The 13,133-nt window shown below is 27.4% G+C and overlaps 1 protein-coding gene across 1 annotated transcript; it reads left to right on the top strand.

Moving 5' to 3' along the window:
- The first annotated feature begins 4,299 nt into the window (after positions 1-4,299).
- On the top strand, positions 4,300-12,884 carry LOC132929283 (citron Rho-interacting kinase-like). The gene is given in 27 exon segments (XM_060994534.1): positions 4,300-4,700; positions 4,825-5,000; positions 5,082-5,263; positions 5,336-5,549; positions 5,693-5,885; positions 6,017-6,231; positions 6,292-6,666; positions 6,723-6,832; positions 6,901-7,183; positions 7,281-7,523; positions 7,760-7,870; positions 7,956-8,216; positions 8,280-8,441; positions 8,561-8,755; positions 8,818-9,012; positions 9,102-9,314; positions 9,382-9,587; positions 9,659-9,895; positions 10,566-10,995; positions 11,058-11,211; positions 11,293-11,512; positions 11,579-11,727; positions 11,784-11,905; positions 11,907-11,961; positions 12,029-12,187; positions 12,275-12,413; positions 12,522-12,884. Coding segments are annotated over 27 exon segments (5,301 nt in total). The 5' UTR covers positions 4,300-4,510; the 3' UTR covers positions 12,634-12,884.
- The last annotated feature ends 249 nt before the right edge of the window (positions 12,885-13,133 follow it).

Below are 13,133 nucleotides of genomic sequence, written 5' to 3'. Positions count from 1 at the left end.
CAGATCAGATGTGTGTCTTTCTTGGCGCCGATACACTTATAGATATCTCATTGTGTCCTAATTGTCATTGTCAATGGTGAACAATGCCAATATTTTGTGATGAAGAAACTTGTAACGGTTTTTGTTTCATTGAAATTTTTTTTTTTTAATTTTAAATTATAATATATTGCCATATTGGTTGAGAAATGTTTGTGTACTACCATTTACCTTGTGTACATGTATAGCCTCGAGTGTTGTATGTAAAATTATGTAAAAATATCTCCCTGGTATGGGGTGTATTCATCAAATGCAAAAAATATGTAATTAGTTTAATTAATAAAAATAATAAAATTATTTAAGTATGATGACAAATTAATATTCATAGTTTGGCGTAACTCATACGATGTCTAAGTACAATGAATAAACTCAACAAGAGGAATTCCTAAAATATGTATGGTAATTTATTATTTAAACACTGATAAATAAATAATTATATTTTATTAATACATAATTTCCTTTACATTTGGCCAAACAAAATGTTCTTGACCCCTTTATTCATTCATTGCCATATTGAAAAAAAAAAGTTGGCCCCGGTGGTCAATCTTATATAAAATTGTTTTAAAAATAAGCTGTTTAAAAACAATAATTTGGAAAATATGAAACTAAAGTTTTTGATACCATTTATCTTTCTTTTCAACGTATTATTTAAATGGTTAAATATAAAATGTTTAATAATCCACTTTTGGCAAATTTTGTTTGAAATTTCAAGTACAATATTTATTATTAATGATATAGATTTATTTAAAACTACTAATATTATAACTTAAATTGAATCTTATGATGCAAATAATTAAGTCGAATTTTCTGATTTGATAAAAGAAAATAAACTATTTTATATAGCATTATAAGTTGAATTGTGGAATCTGCGTATATCTAATACAATTTAGGAAAACGGCGGAAGCACATGAATTGCGTCCCGTAAAAAAAGGTTTTAGTACATGAATTACTTCCCACTATATTGGATTGGAAGTAGAATTTTTTTTTAATTTACATGAGTTTTTCATAGTAAAATAAAGGACAAGGGGTCCTGGAGCTTTGATATTATTTTTTGATATATTGGGTATAATATTATAAATTACGATAATGAATGGATGTTTTTCTCGATTCCTGGTTGATAAGTAATAATAAGTAAGTTGTCGTTTATCGTCATCACTCATCACGTTCTTTACGCATTTATTTTGATTAACCGTTTTATATTCAGTTTTTTCATTAAGTTTTTCGTCAAAAACACGGTTTCCTCAAAAGTGGCTACTTCAGTATCTTTTAAAATTAATCGAATGTTATACCGACTGTCTGCAATGAAAATACGAAAAAAATTTTCTTCCATTACCTTCCATGTATTTTCTTATGTATTGTAATCATAAAAAACAGCTATCATGTCGTATGCGCTCAACCCTCTCTAAGGAACATATCCAAAGGATTGAAATTTGAAAGTTTGTGGCGCCCGAATGCCGTCGCAAATCGTAATGCAGTCGTAATGTTGCCATTAGAACGCATACGACAAGATAGCCTAAAAAACTTCTGCCTTTAAACCTGTGTTAAATATATTTTTTTCTAATTCACGTGATCGTGTGGATTGCACCGTGATGATAAAAAAAAATTATTGGTCGTTTAAATATTTTTTTTGGGGAATCAATTATATTTTGCTTTTTCGTTATGCGGGGTTAGAATTAGAAATGTTATTAGAACGTAGGAATATATATATTTTATTATCCATTAGTCAATGCCAGCCGACAGCCACGACCTGGGTATCTGACGAGTGATGACTGTCGTCTGGCGCAACAGATATAAAAACAATAAAAACAAAGATGAGTCACAGTAGTCATACAGATTCGCACAGAATATAACAATTAATATTACTACAGAGTACAGGGTAATGTAATATTACAGTATTACATGTAAAAATGGTGGGCAAGTGGATATTGCTCATGGAGATGAGTATAGGTCACTATAATGGATGTGTTAAACTTGAATGCAATGATAGGTATATCATTGTACACGAAAAACGATTCTGAACAGAAATGATTTGTCGGATAATTAGTAGGATATATTAAGATTATTAGCTATATTTAAATTGTAATACGTAATACGTATATTGTGTTATTTTACGCGATTTTGTAAAAAATTAAATTTTTTTTTCTATTTTGACGCAGGAGTTTTTTTTTTACTGTTAATTGAAGAAAAAGTTATGGGGAATCTTGTGTTAAGTTTTTTAACCTTAGTTATAAATAACAAAAATGTTATGAATTTTCAACTTCAAAATTCCTTGCAAATTTTTGCGATTTTGACATACTTCGTAAACATTTGAACTTTAAATGCATATAAACAAAAATTGTGACTAACGATTTTTGATTTATTTTTACTGCGATAAGTACAACTTATAATAAACCTTGTATTAAATTTTAAAGATTTTTTGAAAAGCCAATTTTTTTCAGCATTTCAAGAAAAAAAATTTAGAAAAATCGAAAATTTAAATTGTCTACAAATAGCTTAAAAAAGTCAAAATATTTTTTTAATTTAATCGTAAATAGATAACGCTAATATAAACATTTGGTGAAAATTTCAAGTATTTACAATGATTCATTTTTGAGTTACAGCAAAATCAAAAAAATCGATTTTTTCGAAAAGTGGTTATGCGTAAAAATTCCCGTTTTTCAATTACTTCTTCAGGGTTTTTCCTGACGCTTTGAAAACTACTGGAAATTTTATACTTTTGACCCCCCAAAGTACCAACTAGATAAATTTTCCTTTTCAAAGAGGGACTGAAGTCAAAAATCAAAGCACTATGTCTATTACTACTCCAAAACATGATGACAGACACAAAAAAATAAAAAAATAAAATACATCATTGTAAAATCAATACATTCATCACTCCGTTTAGAATCTAAAAGGTGAAATAACATTGTAATCGTAAACAGACACATCACAGTGAAATCAATAGAAAAATAAATAGGTAATGCATTAAAATATTATAATAATTTTATCAGGATGGTAGACACCACTACACCTGACGGTAATGACTAATGACAATTGATCGGAAAAGATGAAAAGCGATTCGCCACACGCGTTGACTGCAAAACAAATTATATTATTATTTTTATATTTCTTATAGTTGTATCATTATTATATTATTATTAATATTAATGTTGTTTGAAAATTGTAGTTTTGTTTAACGGAAGTCAACGTTATCGGTTTTAGCAAATCCGTGGCGGTAGTGCTATTTTTAATTATTATCATTATCGTAGAACGAACCGGTTTCGATAACGTACGTCGAGGCCTTGGCGCTTGCGCCACTGCCGTTGGAATTCAACTGCACCGTTTCGGTGTCTCACTAGTCAGTACCTCACTGTCCTCTGTTCAGTTGAGTCAGTTGTCTCACTAGTGACTACTCGCTAGTCGCTAGTGTTTAGTGATTTTAAATAATTTCATAAAATTCTTTTCCGTTCTTCAAGTACTATTTTTCTTTTATACAAATGCATTAATTAATATAGATGAGCAGGCGAACATTACGTTAATAATACAATATCTTATATAATAATTAATAACTTGTAAATTGTAAATTTAGAAAAAAAATTACAATTTTAAGTAGGTATCTAATTCCTACAAAGCATAGTAAAAATGATCACATCTATAATAGTTATTACTTAACACCACGATTTAAGATATCTATTATTATTTATTAGAGTATTAGACTATCTTAAATCGTGCTTAATACTCATCATTTCATCAATTATGACGTTATATATTTTACTATTTTTGAGACTTCATAGAATTTGAAATACAAGCGCGCTATTTTTAATACAAAAATATGAATATGGCGTCTTCTTAAAAAAAACACTGTTGACTGTTCCATAACATGCAATTTTAATTTGTAGTAAATACCTATGTAGTAATTATTCATAATCAATGTTATTACTTTATGAAGTTTAAATATAGATTGCCTAAACGACGGTATAACCACAGAATAGTTAAAATTGTTATTATTTTTAATCTATTCTGTGGTATTGTATAATAATATAACAGCTTGCAACACAAACGTCAGAAACAGAACCAGACAAATTTATTAAATATTATAATCTTTAATCATTACAAAATTACATAACAAATAACTAAAATAATAATATAATAATAGTAGGCTACTACAATGATCCCGATTTTTATTTCTATATGAGCATAGGCGTCAGTGAACCGGTAGATAGCGTTACGGTTGTGTGTGTTTTAAAAGTCAATGGTTTACTCCATGAGCCGTCCAACGGTTTTTTTCGACCAGCTGCAAAATTGAAAATTTATCGTTATTTGGATTTTACTGATTTCAGTGATTTCAGACATTTCAGTTGTCAATAACTACTGCTTATTGCGCTTGTCGTTTTCGAGTTCATACCGCCTATTTCCAACTAACAGTGTGATTAGTGCAATAGTTCGACAGTGTACATCATCTATACTACTCTATGAGGTGGACGACCATTTCGCGATGGAACCGGCAGCCGAATCAATATCGGTGCGATCTATGCGCATTAGCGAAGTGCTAAGTGGTCCGACAATTATGGCCACGACAGCTCTAAACAAGGAACTGCTATTCGACGCCATCATATTGCTGTTTGACGAATGCAACAACGAATTTATGAAAAGCGATCCACTGATCACAAATTTCGTGAACAAATGTAAGCACCCCCACACTGGTTGTTGGTACATTAGAGAGCGTACTATGTAACATCGTCGTATAAAATCCGGCGATTATACTTATATGTATGTGCATCTGTTGATTGACATTATTTTACATTATAGTTAAAATGGCCATACCTGAGTTGAAATCTCTCAGAGTCAATCGTTTGGATTTTGAATCTAAACAAGTGATCGGTAAAGGGCATTTCGGAGACGTAGAATTAGTGGTAGAAAAACATACCAAGGATATTTTTGCAATGAAAGTGTTGAAAAAGGATAATTTGCTTAATCACAGAGATGTAATTAAAATAACTATTACTTAGTGAATAGTGATACCTATATCATATTATATTAAAACATCTAATAATTTATTATTTTAGATTGCTTTTTTCGAGTATGAAAGAGATATTATGGCATCATCAAGTTCTCCATTTTTAACACAATTGCATTATGCTTTTCAAGACTTTCAAAATCTTTACCTGGTTATGGACTATCACCCTGGAGGAGATTTTGCAAATTTAATTGATAAGTTTAATGGTACATTACCAGAGGAAACAGCCAAGTAATTGTCAAATTGATTAAAATATTTTATTATTAATGAATGTGCTTATATATAAGTATTATTTTTCTAAAGGTTTTATATCGCTGAACTCTTACTAGCTGTTAAACATCTGCATACAATGGGCTTTGCTCATCGCGACATCAAGCCTGAAAATATGATGTTAGATCGTGTTGGTCATCTGAAATTGGTTGATTTTGGTTCTTCAGCAAAACTTAATCGTGATGGAAAAATTTGTGTCCGTATGCCTGTTGGTACTTCTGAGTATTTAGCACCAGAAGTTTTAATAGTAAATATTTATTTTTTAACTTAAAAAGATATTTTAACTAATGAGCATTTCTGCATAAATTAAATATATAATAAAAAAATTAGTTTTTAAAAAAGAATTTGAAAGTTTTCATTCTAAATTTGTATATATTGTTTTACACATAGTTTATGCAGTCAAATTCAAAATCAATGGAGGGTTATGGACCCCAATGTGATCTATGGTCTGTTGGTATTGTTGCGTATGAGATGGCAACTGGGGATACTCCATTCAATTCTGAACAACAAGCAGTTATTTATTCAAATATATTAAATTTTGACAATATTTTGAAGTATCCTCCTTATTTGAAAGTATCTTCATGTAAGTACTTTAAAATTAAAATTAATAAGTATTTTTATCACTTATTAACACTGAAATCAATTGGTTTATAGTAATAAATAATATAAAAAAATATTTTTTGTTTCAACATTTAATTTATTTACAATTTTCAGCTTATAGACAGATGATTGAGTCTTTAGTATGTCATGTTGACAAAAGATTTACTGTTGACATGATGCTAGATTTGGATATTTTTTCAAAAATAAATTTCAATAGCTTACATGACCAGGTACCCCCTTATATTCCATCACTTTCGTCTGATAATGATGTTTCTAATTTTCCAATACATGAACGTGTTCGTCCAGCATTGAATATTAATGATTTTAAAGTAAGTTGTTAATAGCTTTAAATTTATACTGTTTCATAATATTACTTTTTTGTTGTGTAGAAACAAAAACACTTCTCTGGCAGAGATCTTCCATTTATTGGTTTCACATACAGTATGCAAGTATCGAAACGAAATCAATCTTATTTTATGACCAACAATCCTGAATTAGAAACATCTATAAGAGTAAAGCGTAAGGAATTAGAAGACGCTCAAGTTTTAATTCAAGCATATGAAGAAAAATTAGCAGAATATGACTCATTATTTGTTGAAAATGACATGAAGATTAAAAAAATGGAAGAAGAAAATGTATTATTACATGTAGATGTGACTTCCTTGAGTAGTGAATTAGGCAGATTAACCAAAATCAGTGAAACTAGTGATACTAGTCATGAGGATATTAATATTACACAAAAAAAACAAGCAGAAATGGTTAAAGTAAGTGATTAGTTAGTACATTTTTGTATATTTATTTTAATAAACAATATTTTCAGAATGAGATTGATAAATGGGAAATCAAAACAATTAATGAGTTGTATAATATAGAGGAATTAAAAGTACAAATTGAAGATTTACAAGCCCAGAACACTGAATTACAATCACAGTACAGTTTTAATTTTTAGACTTTAATTAATTAAATACAAATATTTCATTATTAATATTATTTTTCAGACTATTTAAACACCAAGATGATATTAAAATATATCAAAGCAACGAAGAACAACTTAATAAAAAAGTAATTAAGCTTAAATCAAAATTAAAGCACATGGTTCGTCGATCAAAACAGTTGACCGAAGAAAATAGTATTGATAATCATGTTTCTGCATTAATATCTGAAATGAAAATTAAAGAAGATGCATTTGAAGTTGAAAAAAATAAATTAAATACTGATAATCAATGTCTCAAAAAAAAAATTGTTGTCATGGAAAAAGATTTAGATAGTTTAAATTTCAAAGTAAGTATTGCTAAGCGCTTAAGTTTAGTAATCATAAGCATTATTTTTGACTACTTATAATTTTGCTTAAATGTATTTTTGTATTCTTGTTTCTTAGATATCTCAGTATGCTGAAAAAGAACTTGCTGTATTATCTGAACATAAAAATATTTGTAAGAAAATGGCTTCTGATTTCGAATCAAAATTGAATTGTGTAACACAAGAAAAAGATAATGAAATTGAAAAGTTACATTTGCAAATAGCTCAGCTGCAACAACAAAACTGTTGTCTAAACAGTGAATCTTTACTTTCTTTTGAAAAACATGAAACTGCTATCTCTGCAAAAGAAAATGAAAAAGAAGTAAATATTTTAAATTTTTATAATTATATTATCTTAAATAATTTAAAATACTAATTTGGTGTGGTTTTAAGTTGCTAAAATGATTTTTCATAAACATTTTGAAAATTGAGAAATATTTTTATAATTTAATCATTGATATTTAGCTAATATTTTTAATAAAAATATAAATTAACATCATTATTAATAATTTTTAATTTCTATGAGTTTTAAACTATAAATTAATTTATTTGTTCTAGTTTGAAACAGAGTTGCGAAATAGAGAACAAGAAATTCGTGATTTAAAATTAGACTTGAGAATACTGCAAAGAAAATATAAAACAATGGAAGATAATACAAGTAGTCTTAGAGTAAGATTAACTTTCAATATTTGTTCAGTGATATTTCATAAGTTTCCTTTGTAAAAAAAATATATCAATGTGTATTATATTTTAGGAATATCATAAAGATGCACGAAATAATTTCAAGCAGGAAATTGCTAAATTACAAGAAGAACATAATTTGCTAATTAAAAAAAAAGAAGATGAACTGAAGTTATTGCAGGATAATATTACAAATCTCAATCAAGCAATAGAATCATTACAATTAAAGTATGACAAAGAAGTAGCTGAACACCAAAGGCTAAGTAACGAATTGAATAAGATAAATAATGAATCTAAAGTCCAGATTAGTGAAAAATCTTCTCTTGAAAGACAAGTAAGTTAAATAATCATAAGATACATTGCTTTCTATTAACTAAAAATAAACTTTGCATTTCAGATTCTTGAGTATAAAACTAAATTTAATAAAAGTGAAACAAATATTAAGACATTGCAAGAACTAGTTACTGTTCAAGATGAACAACTTGAAAGCTTTGAAGAAACCGTTTTAACTTTTAAAAACAAAGAAAAACAGTTTTTGGAAGATATTAAAACCAAACAGGTGTTTATGTGTTTGTTTTGGATTTCACTATCATTAATATAATTATATAACATTTCATATTGTAAGTAATAATAATTAATATTAACTTATTAAAAATGTATTTTTTTTTTTTTATATAGAATGAAATTGAAAAAATAAGAAACGAAGTACGTGAAGCAAAAAAAATGTATAATGAAGAAAAATCATTGAGAATTTTAGCTGAAAGTAGAGGAAAAACATTTGAAAGTGTACAAGATAATGTTAAAGCAGAATTAAAATTATTGACAGATCGAGTTCATGATAAAAATGTAGAAATTGATACAATGAAGAAACAGGTATTTTTTAAGCATTAAATTATTTGGAAATGTATAATATAGTTCTATGATTTGTGTTATAGTTAGATGAAGTTAACTCTGATTTAAGAGATAAAAGTACAATGTTTTATACATTACAAATTGAATCCGAAAAGGTCATTAAGGAGTTGAATAGAATGAAAGCGGAAATATCTGAAACTATAAGTCAAAAACAGTTATTGAAAGAAGCCAATGTTCGGTTAACTGCTCAGTTAGAAGCTATGGTTGAAGACTCAAATGTTTGTTCAAGATCTAGTTCATTTATGTCTATACTTTGTATTATCCCACTTATTTAAATTAACTTAAAATGTATATTCTTTTGTATTAGGTTATGCAAAATGTAATTTCAAAATATAAGAATGGTTTAATGGAACAAAAAGTTTATTACGAGGAACGTTTAATAAAGGCAGATGCTACTATTCTCCAACAAACCAAACTTATTGATTTCCTGCAAACAAAGTTTGATGATGTGACCAAAAAGAAGAGAACATTGGGTGATATGTTGTTCAGTGGTAAAAATAAAGAAAATATTGATCAAAAAGTAAAGTAATTTTTTATTTCTTTCCTCTTAGTTATTATTTTACTAAATGTGTTATGAATTTATATAGGAAATTGAATTTCTATTGAATTCTGAAAGGAGTAAATCTAAAGATCTTGCGAATAAACTTTATCAAACTCAAGCTGAACTGAATATGGTGAAAACCCAAGGTCCATTGACACCTTTAGTCCCCACACGTCTTAATTTTGAAGCTAATTCGCCTGCCTATAAAAAATTAACTTCTACTACACTATCACAACTTCAGTCATTTCATAAGCAAGTTATTTATTCAAAAATGCTTAAAACCACAACATAATAATATTTATTATTTTATAAAATAAATTTAGATTTGAAGTAAAGATATGCAAACGTGATGGATTACAATGTTCACATTGCAAAACTGAAATTGTGAGTAGGCAACAAATAAGTCAATGTCAAGAGTGTAGGGTGTCTACACATGTAACATGTTCACATGAGTTATTACCTGATTGTACTCCAATAAAAAAAGAAGAACAAACTACTATGCCTGTTCTAAGTGACAGTAAGAAAAAAACCGAGATTGAATCATGGGTTACTATTTGGGAGTAAGTATTTAATTTTTTTAATGTTATAAAATTAATTATTTTACAACACTAAATACTTGTTATTTGATAAGTTTTACTAATTAAATAATGTAATAATTACAAACTATATAATAATTATGAAGCAATTACTAACATATGTGTAAAGAGTGTATTATTGCTCATTGTGTTGTTTTATCAGATTATTAAACCTAAATAGTCGTAATATGTACTAAGGGAGGAAAAGATAGACTCAGACGATAATCAAAAAGGGAACGATTCTTGTAGAATATTATATTATACTATTTCAAATCTAATATTATATGGTCACTATGACTGTTTACAAAGGGATCTGTCAAAAGAGTTGAGCAGAATTGTTGGCTTTGTACCACAATTATCAGATGCCTGTTACATAAATTTCTAAAAATTTTTCTTTTTAATTATATTATGTTTCACTCTTGAGTTCTTAAGTATATTGGTAAGACTACAATCTACTTTTAGTTTTTGATTAATCCATTAAAGTGATGTTATTAATAAACATAAGTTTTCAATGTTACCACAGTGAGCAAGATTATAAAACCATTTTTTTTTTATATTTAAACCCTGCTAATAAAGTAGCTTTTAATGATTATTATAGATATAAATGTTCCTTTAAAAATATTTATAGTTTTTCTAACTATCTTTATTCTTTTAGCAATACAAAACAGATTTGGGATCGAAAGTATGCAAAATTTGATCAAGGGGTGCTACAAATTCTCAATGACAAACATGATACTCAACCATTTTATACTCTACCATTGATGATGTCATCAAATATTGTTAAAATTGTTGATGTAGCAGAATCGAATGATTCAACATTTGATAGAAATTCTAATGAAGATTATGATCAGATGTTGAAAATTGAAGTGTACAACTTGAACACTGGATGGATGACCTTATTTTTATACATTATTGTGTCTAGCGTGTCTGAAAAACAGAATTGGTTGAGTATAATTAAAGAGTTCTTAGAAAATTGTGAATGTGTTGCTCAATCACAACAAAATCATGACTACAAAGATAATATATACACCTTCCATAAAGATAAATTACTTAATATTAACTGCATTCATCAAATATCACAAAGTGTAAGTCTTTAGTATACTTTTATGAATTATAAGTTTTTAACCTGTTATCTTGCATTCTGTAGGTATTCTTATTAGGTGCTGTTGAAGGATTATTTTCAGTCCACATAAAATCTGAGAATGAACAAGTTAAACATGATCTCGTCCCTATAGTTGGACCAAAACTAGTCAATGACTTTGTCTTCTTGCCCAAACTTCAATTAGTTTTAATGATTGCTGGTGAGTGCTTAGATAACAATTTTATTTTATGCTTTCTCATTAATTGTTGTGTGCATTTATATTATGTTTTCTGTATTTCAGGAACCACAAAAGAACTATTGAAATGTAATATGAGAACTGTTGTTCTAAATTCAGAATTAAGTCAAATGTCAAAGCCAGTTATTGAAGTGGTTCGTATTGTAGATGAAATACGTAACAGTCAACCATCCAAAACGACTATGTCTGAATTGAAAGAAATTAACTGTATCGCTGTTTCTCGCTGTAATGAATTGGTAGTTATAGGATCTGAACATAGTGTTACGTAAGTATTAAAATTATTAATATGTTATAATATAATCATTAATAATATAATTTGTTATTTCCATAGTGTTTTAAAATGGCAAGATACACAGTTTGTTGTAACTAAAATATTAAAAACCAATGTTCCAACTAATTGCATTTGCTTTACACCCAGTGGAATTATATTTACTACCAATAGCTTTTACAAAATTGATACAGAAAATTTTAGTTGTAAAAGTAAGCAATTTTAAACTTGTCCAGTATTTTGAGTAATAAATATTTTTGTTTTTTAGGATTTTTCACAGATTCACTTGCTAAATCACATGACTATCGACCGATGTTTGTGTGTGAATTGACGAGAAATAAGGAATATCTTTTATGTTACAATGTGTACGGAGTGTTTGTTGACTCTGATGGGAAAAAAAACCCGTGGTGGTGAAATGAAGTGGCCATACAGCCCAAATAGTTTTGGTGTGTATAATCCACAAATTTAATTTTGATCAATTAGTTAATTTTTAATATTTTGTTTTATTTTTAGCATTCAAAAAACCATTTTTAATAATTGTATCTGAATCCGAAATTTGTGTTATAAAAATTACCCAGTCTTGTTGTGTGGATGAAGACACATGGAGTATCACATCAACTAAACAGCCTAAAGACAAAGCAGTTTTGACCATAAATCGTCCTAAACTTTTAAGTAAATAAAATATTAGTTTGTGTTACTTAAATCTGAACCCTAAAAATAGATATAATTTTTATTGATTACATTATTTTTTTTTTTTAGGAGGTAGCGATATATGTTTGACAAACACAAATGATTTCCAAGGTACATGTAGTGTCTTTCAGTTGGATCCATCTAAAATTATTAGAAACTCACTAGCTTCAAATGATACCTTAGACACATGTGGCACACAAGATACATGGTAAGTGTTTGTAAAAACAATATGTTTTAAATTTTAAGTGTACATGCATGACTTAGCTTTTTTTTTTAAATACTCCCAACATAAATCTAATTAAATTCCAAATTGCAGTGATGAATCAGAGTTTAGTTTCACTTCTTCCATGTTGGAAAATTTAGATGAACCAGAAGAAAATCAAAGAAAAGTTTGCTTCAATCCTAATATACAATTTAATAGTAATTAAAGAACTTGTTTTTATAAATATTCATTATTAATATTTTGATAACTGTTTTTAAATCTAGATTTATTTTTGTATTATTTATTCTATTTACTATTTATAAGTATTCTTTGTTTTATCTTATTAATTAACAAAACTGATTAAGTTTTGTTTCAAAAGTATTTTTCACAATGATAGTGAACCATTTGTTTTTCGTTTTTTTTTTATATATATGTAACACACATATTTAAATTTTTAAGTAAATCACGTTTTTGTAATAAACAAATTAATTCTTTTTAAAAAAAGTTGCTGTTCTCTGTTTATTGAACTAATTGGTAATTACTTGAAAAAACCTGATGATATAATGAATCAAACAAATCACTGTTTTGATCTAACAAAATTAACAATTTTTGAAATAACTTGCAATCTAAACATTCTAAACACTGGAAATTAAATTACTTTTCTAATATTATCGATTATTATACTTTAAATATTACAAGATATTACAGAAATAAAAATAAATAGAA

This window comes from Rhopalosiphum padi, chromosome 4, assembly GCF_020882245.1.
Source record: "Rhopalosiphum padi isolate XX-2018 chromosome 4, ASM2088224v1, whole genome shotgun sequence".
NCBI lineage: Eukaryota > Metazoa > Arthropoda > Insecta > Hemiptera > Aphididae > Rhopalosiphum > Rhopalosiphum padi.
Note: the sequence above shows the minus strand (reverse complement) of the source record. Positions and strands in the feature narration are given on the sequence as shown.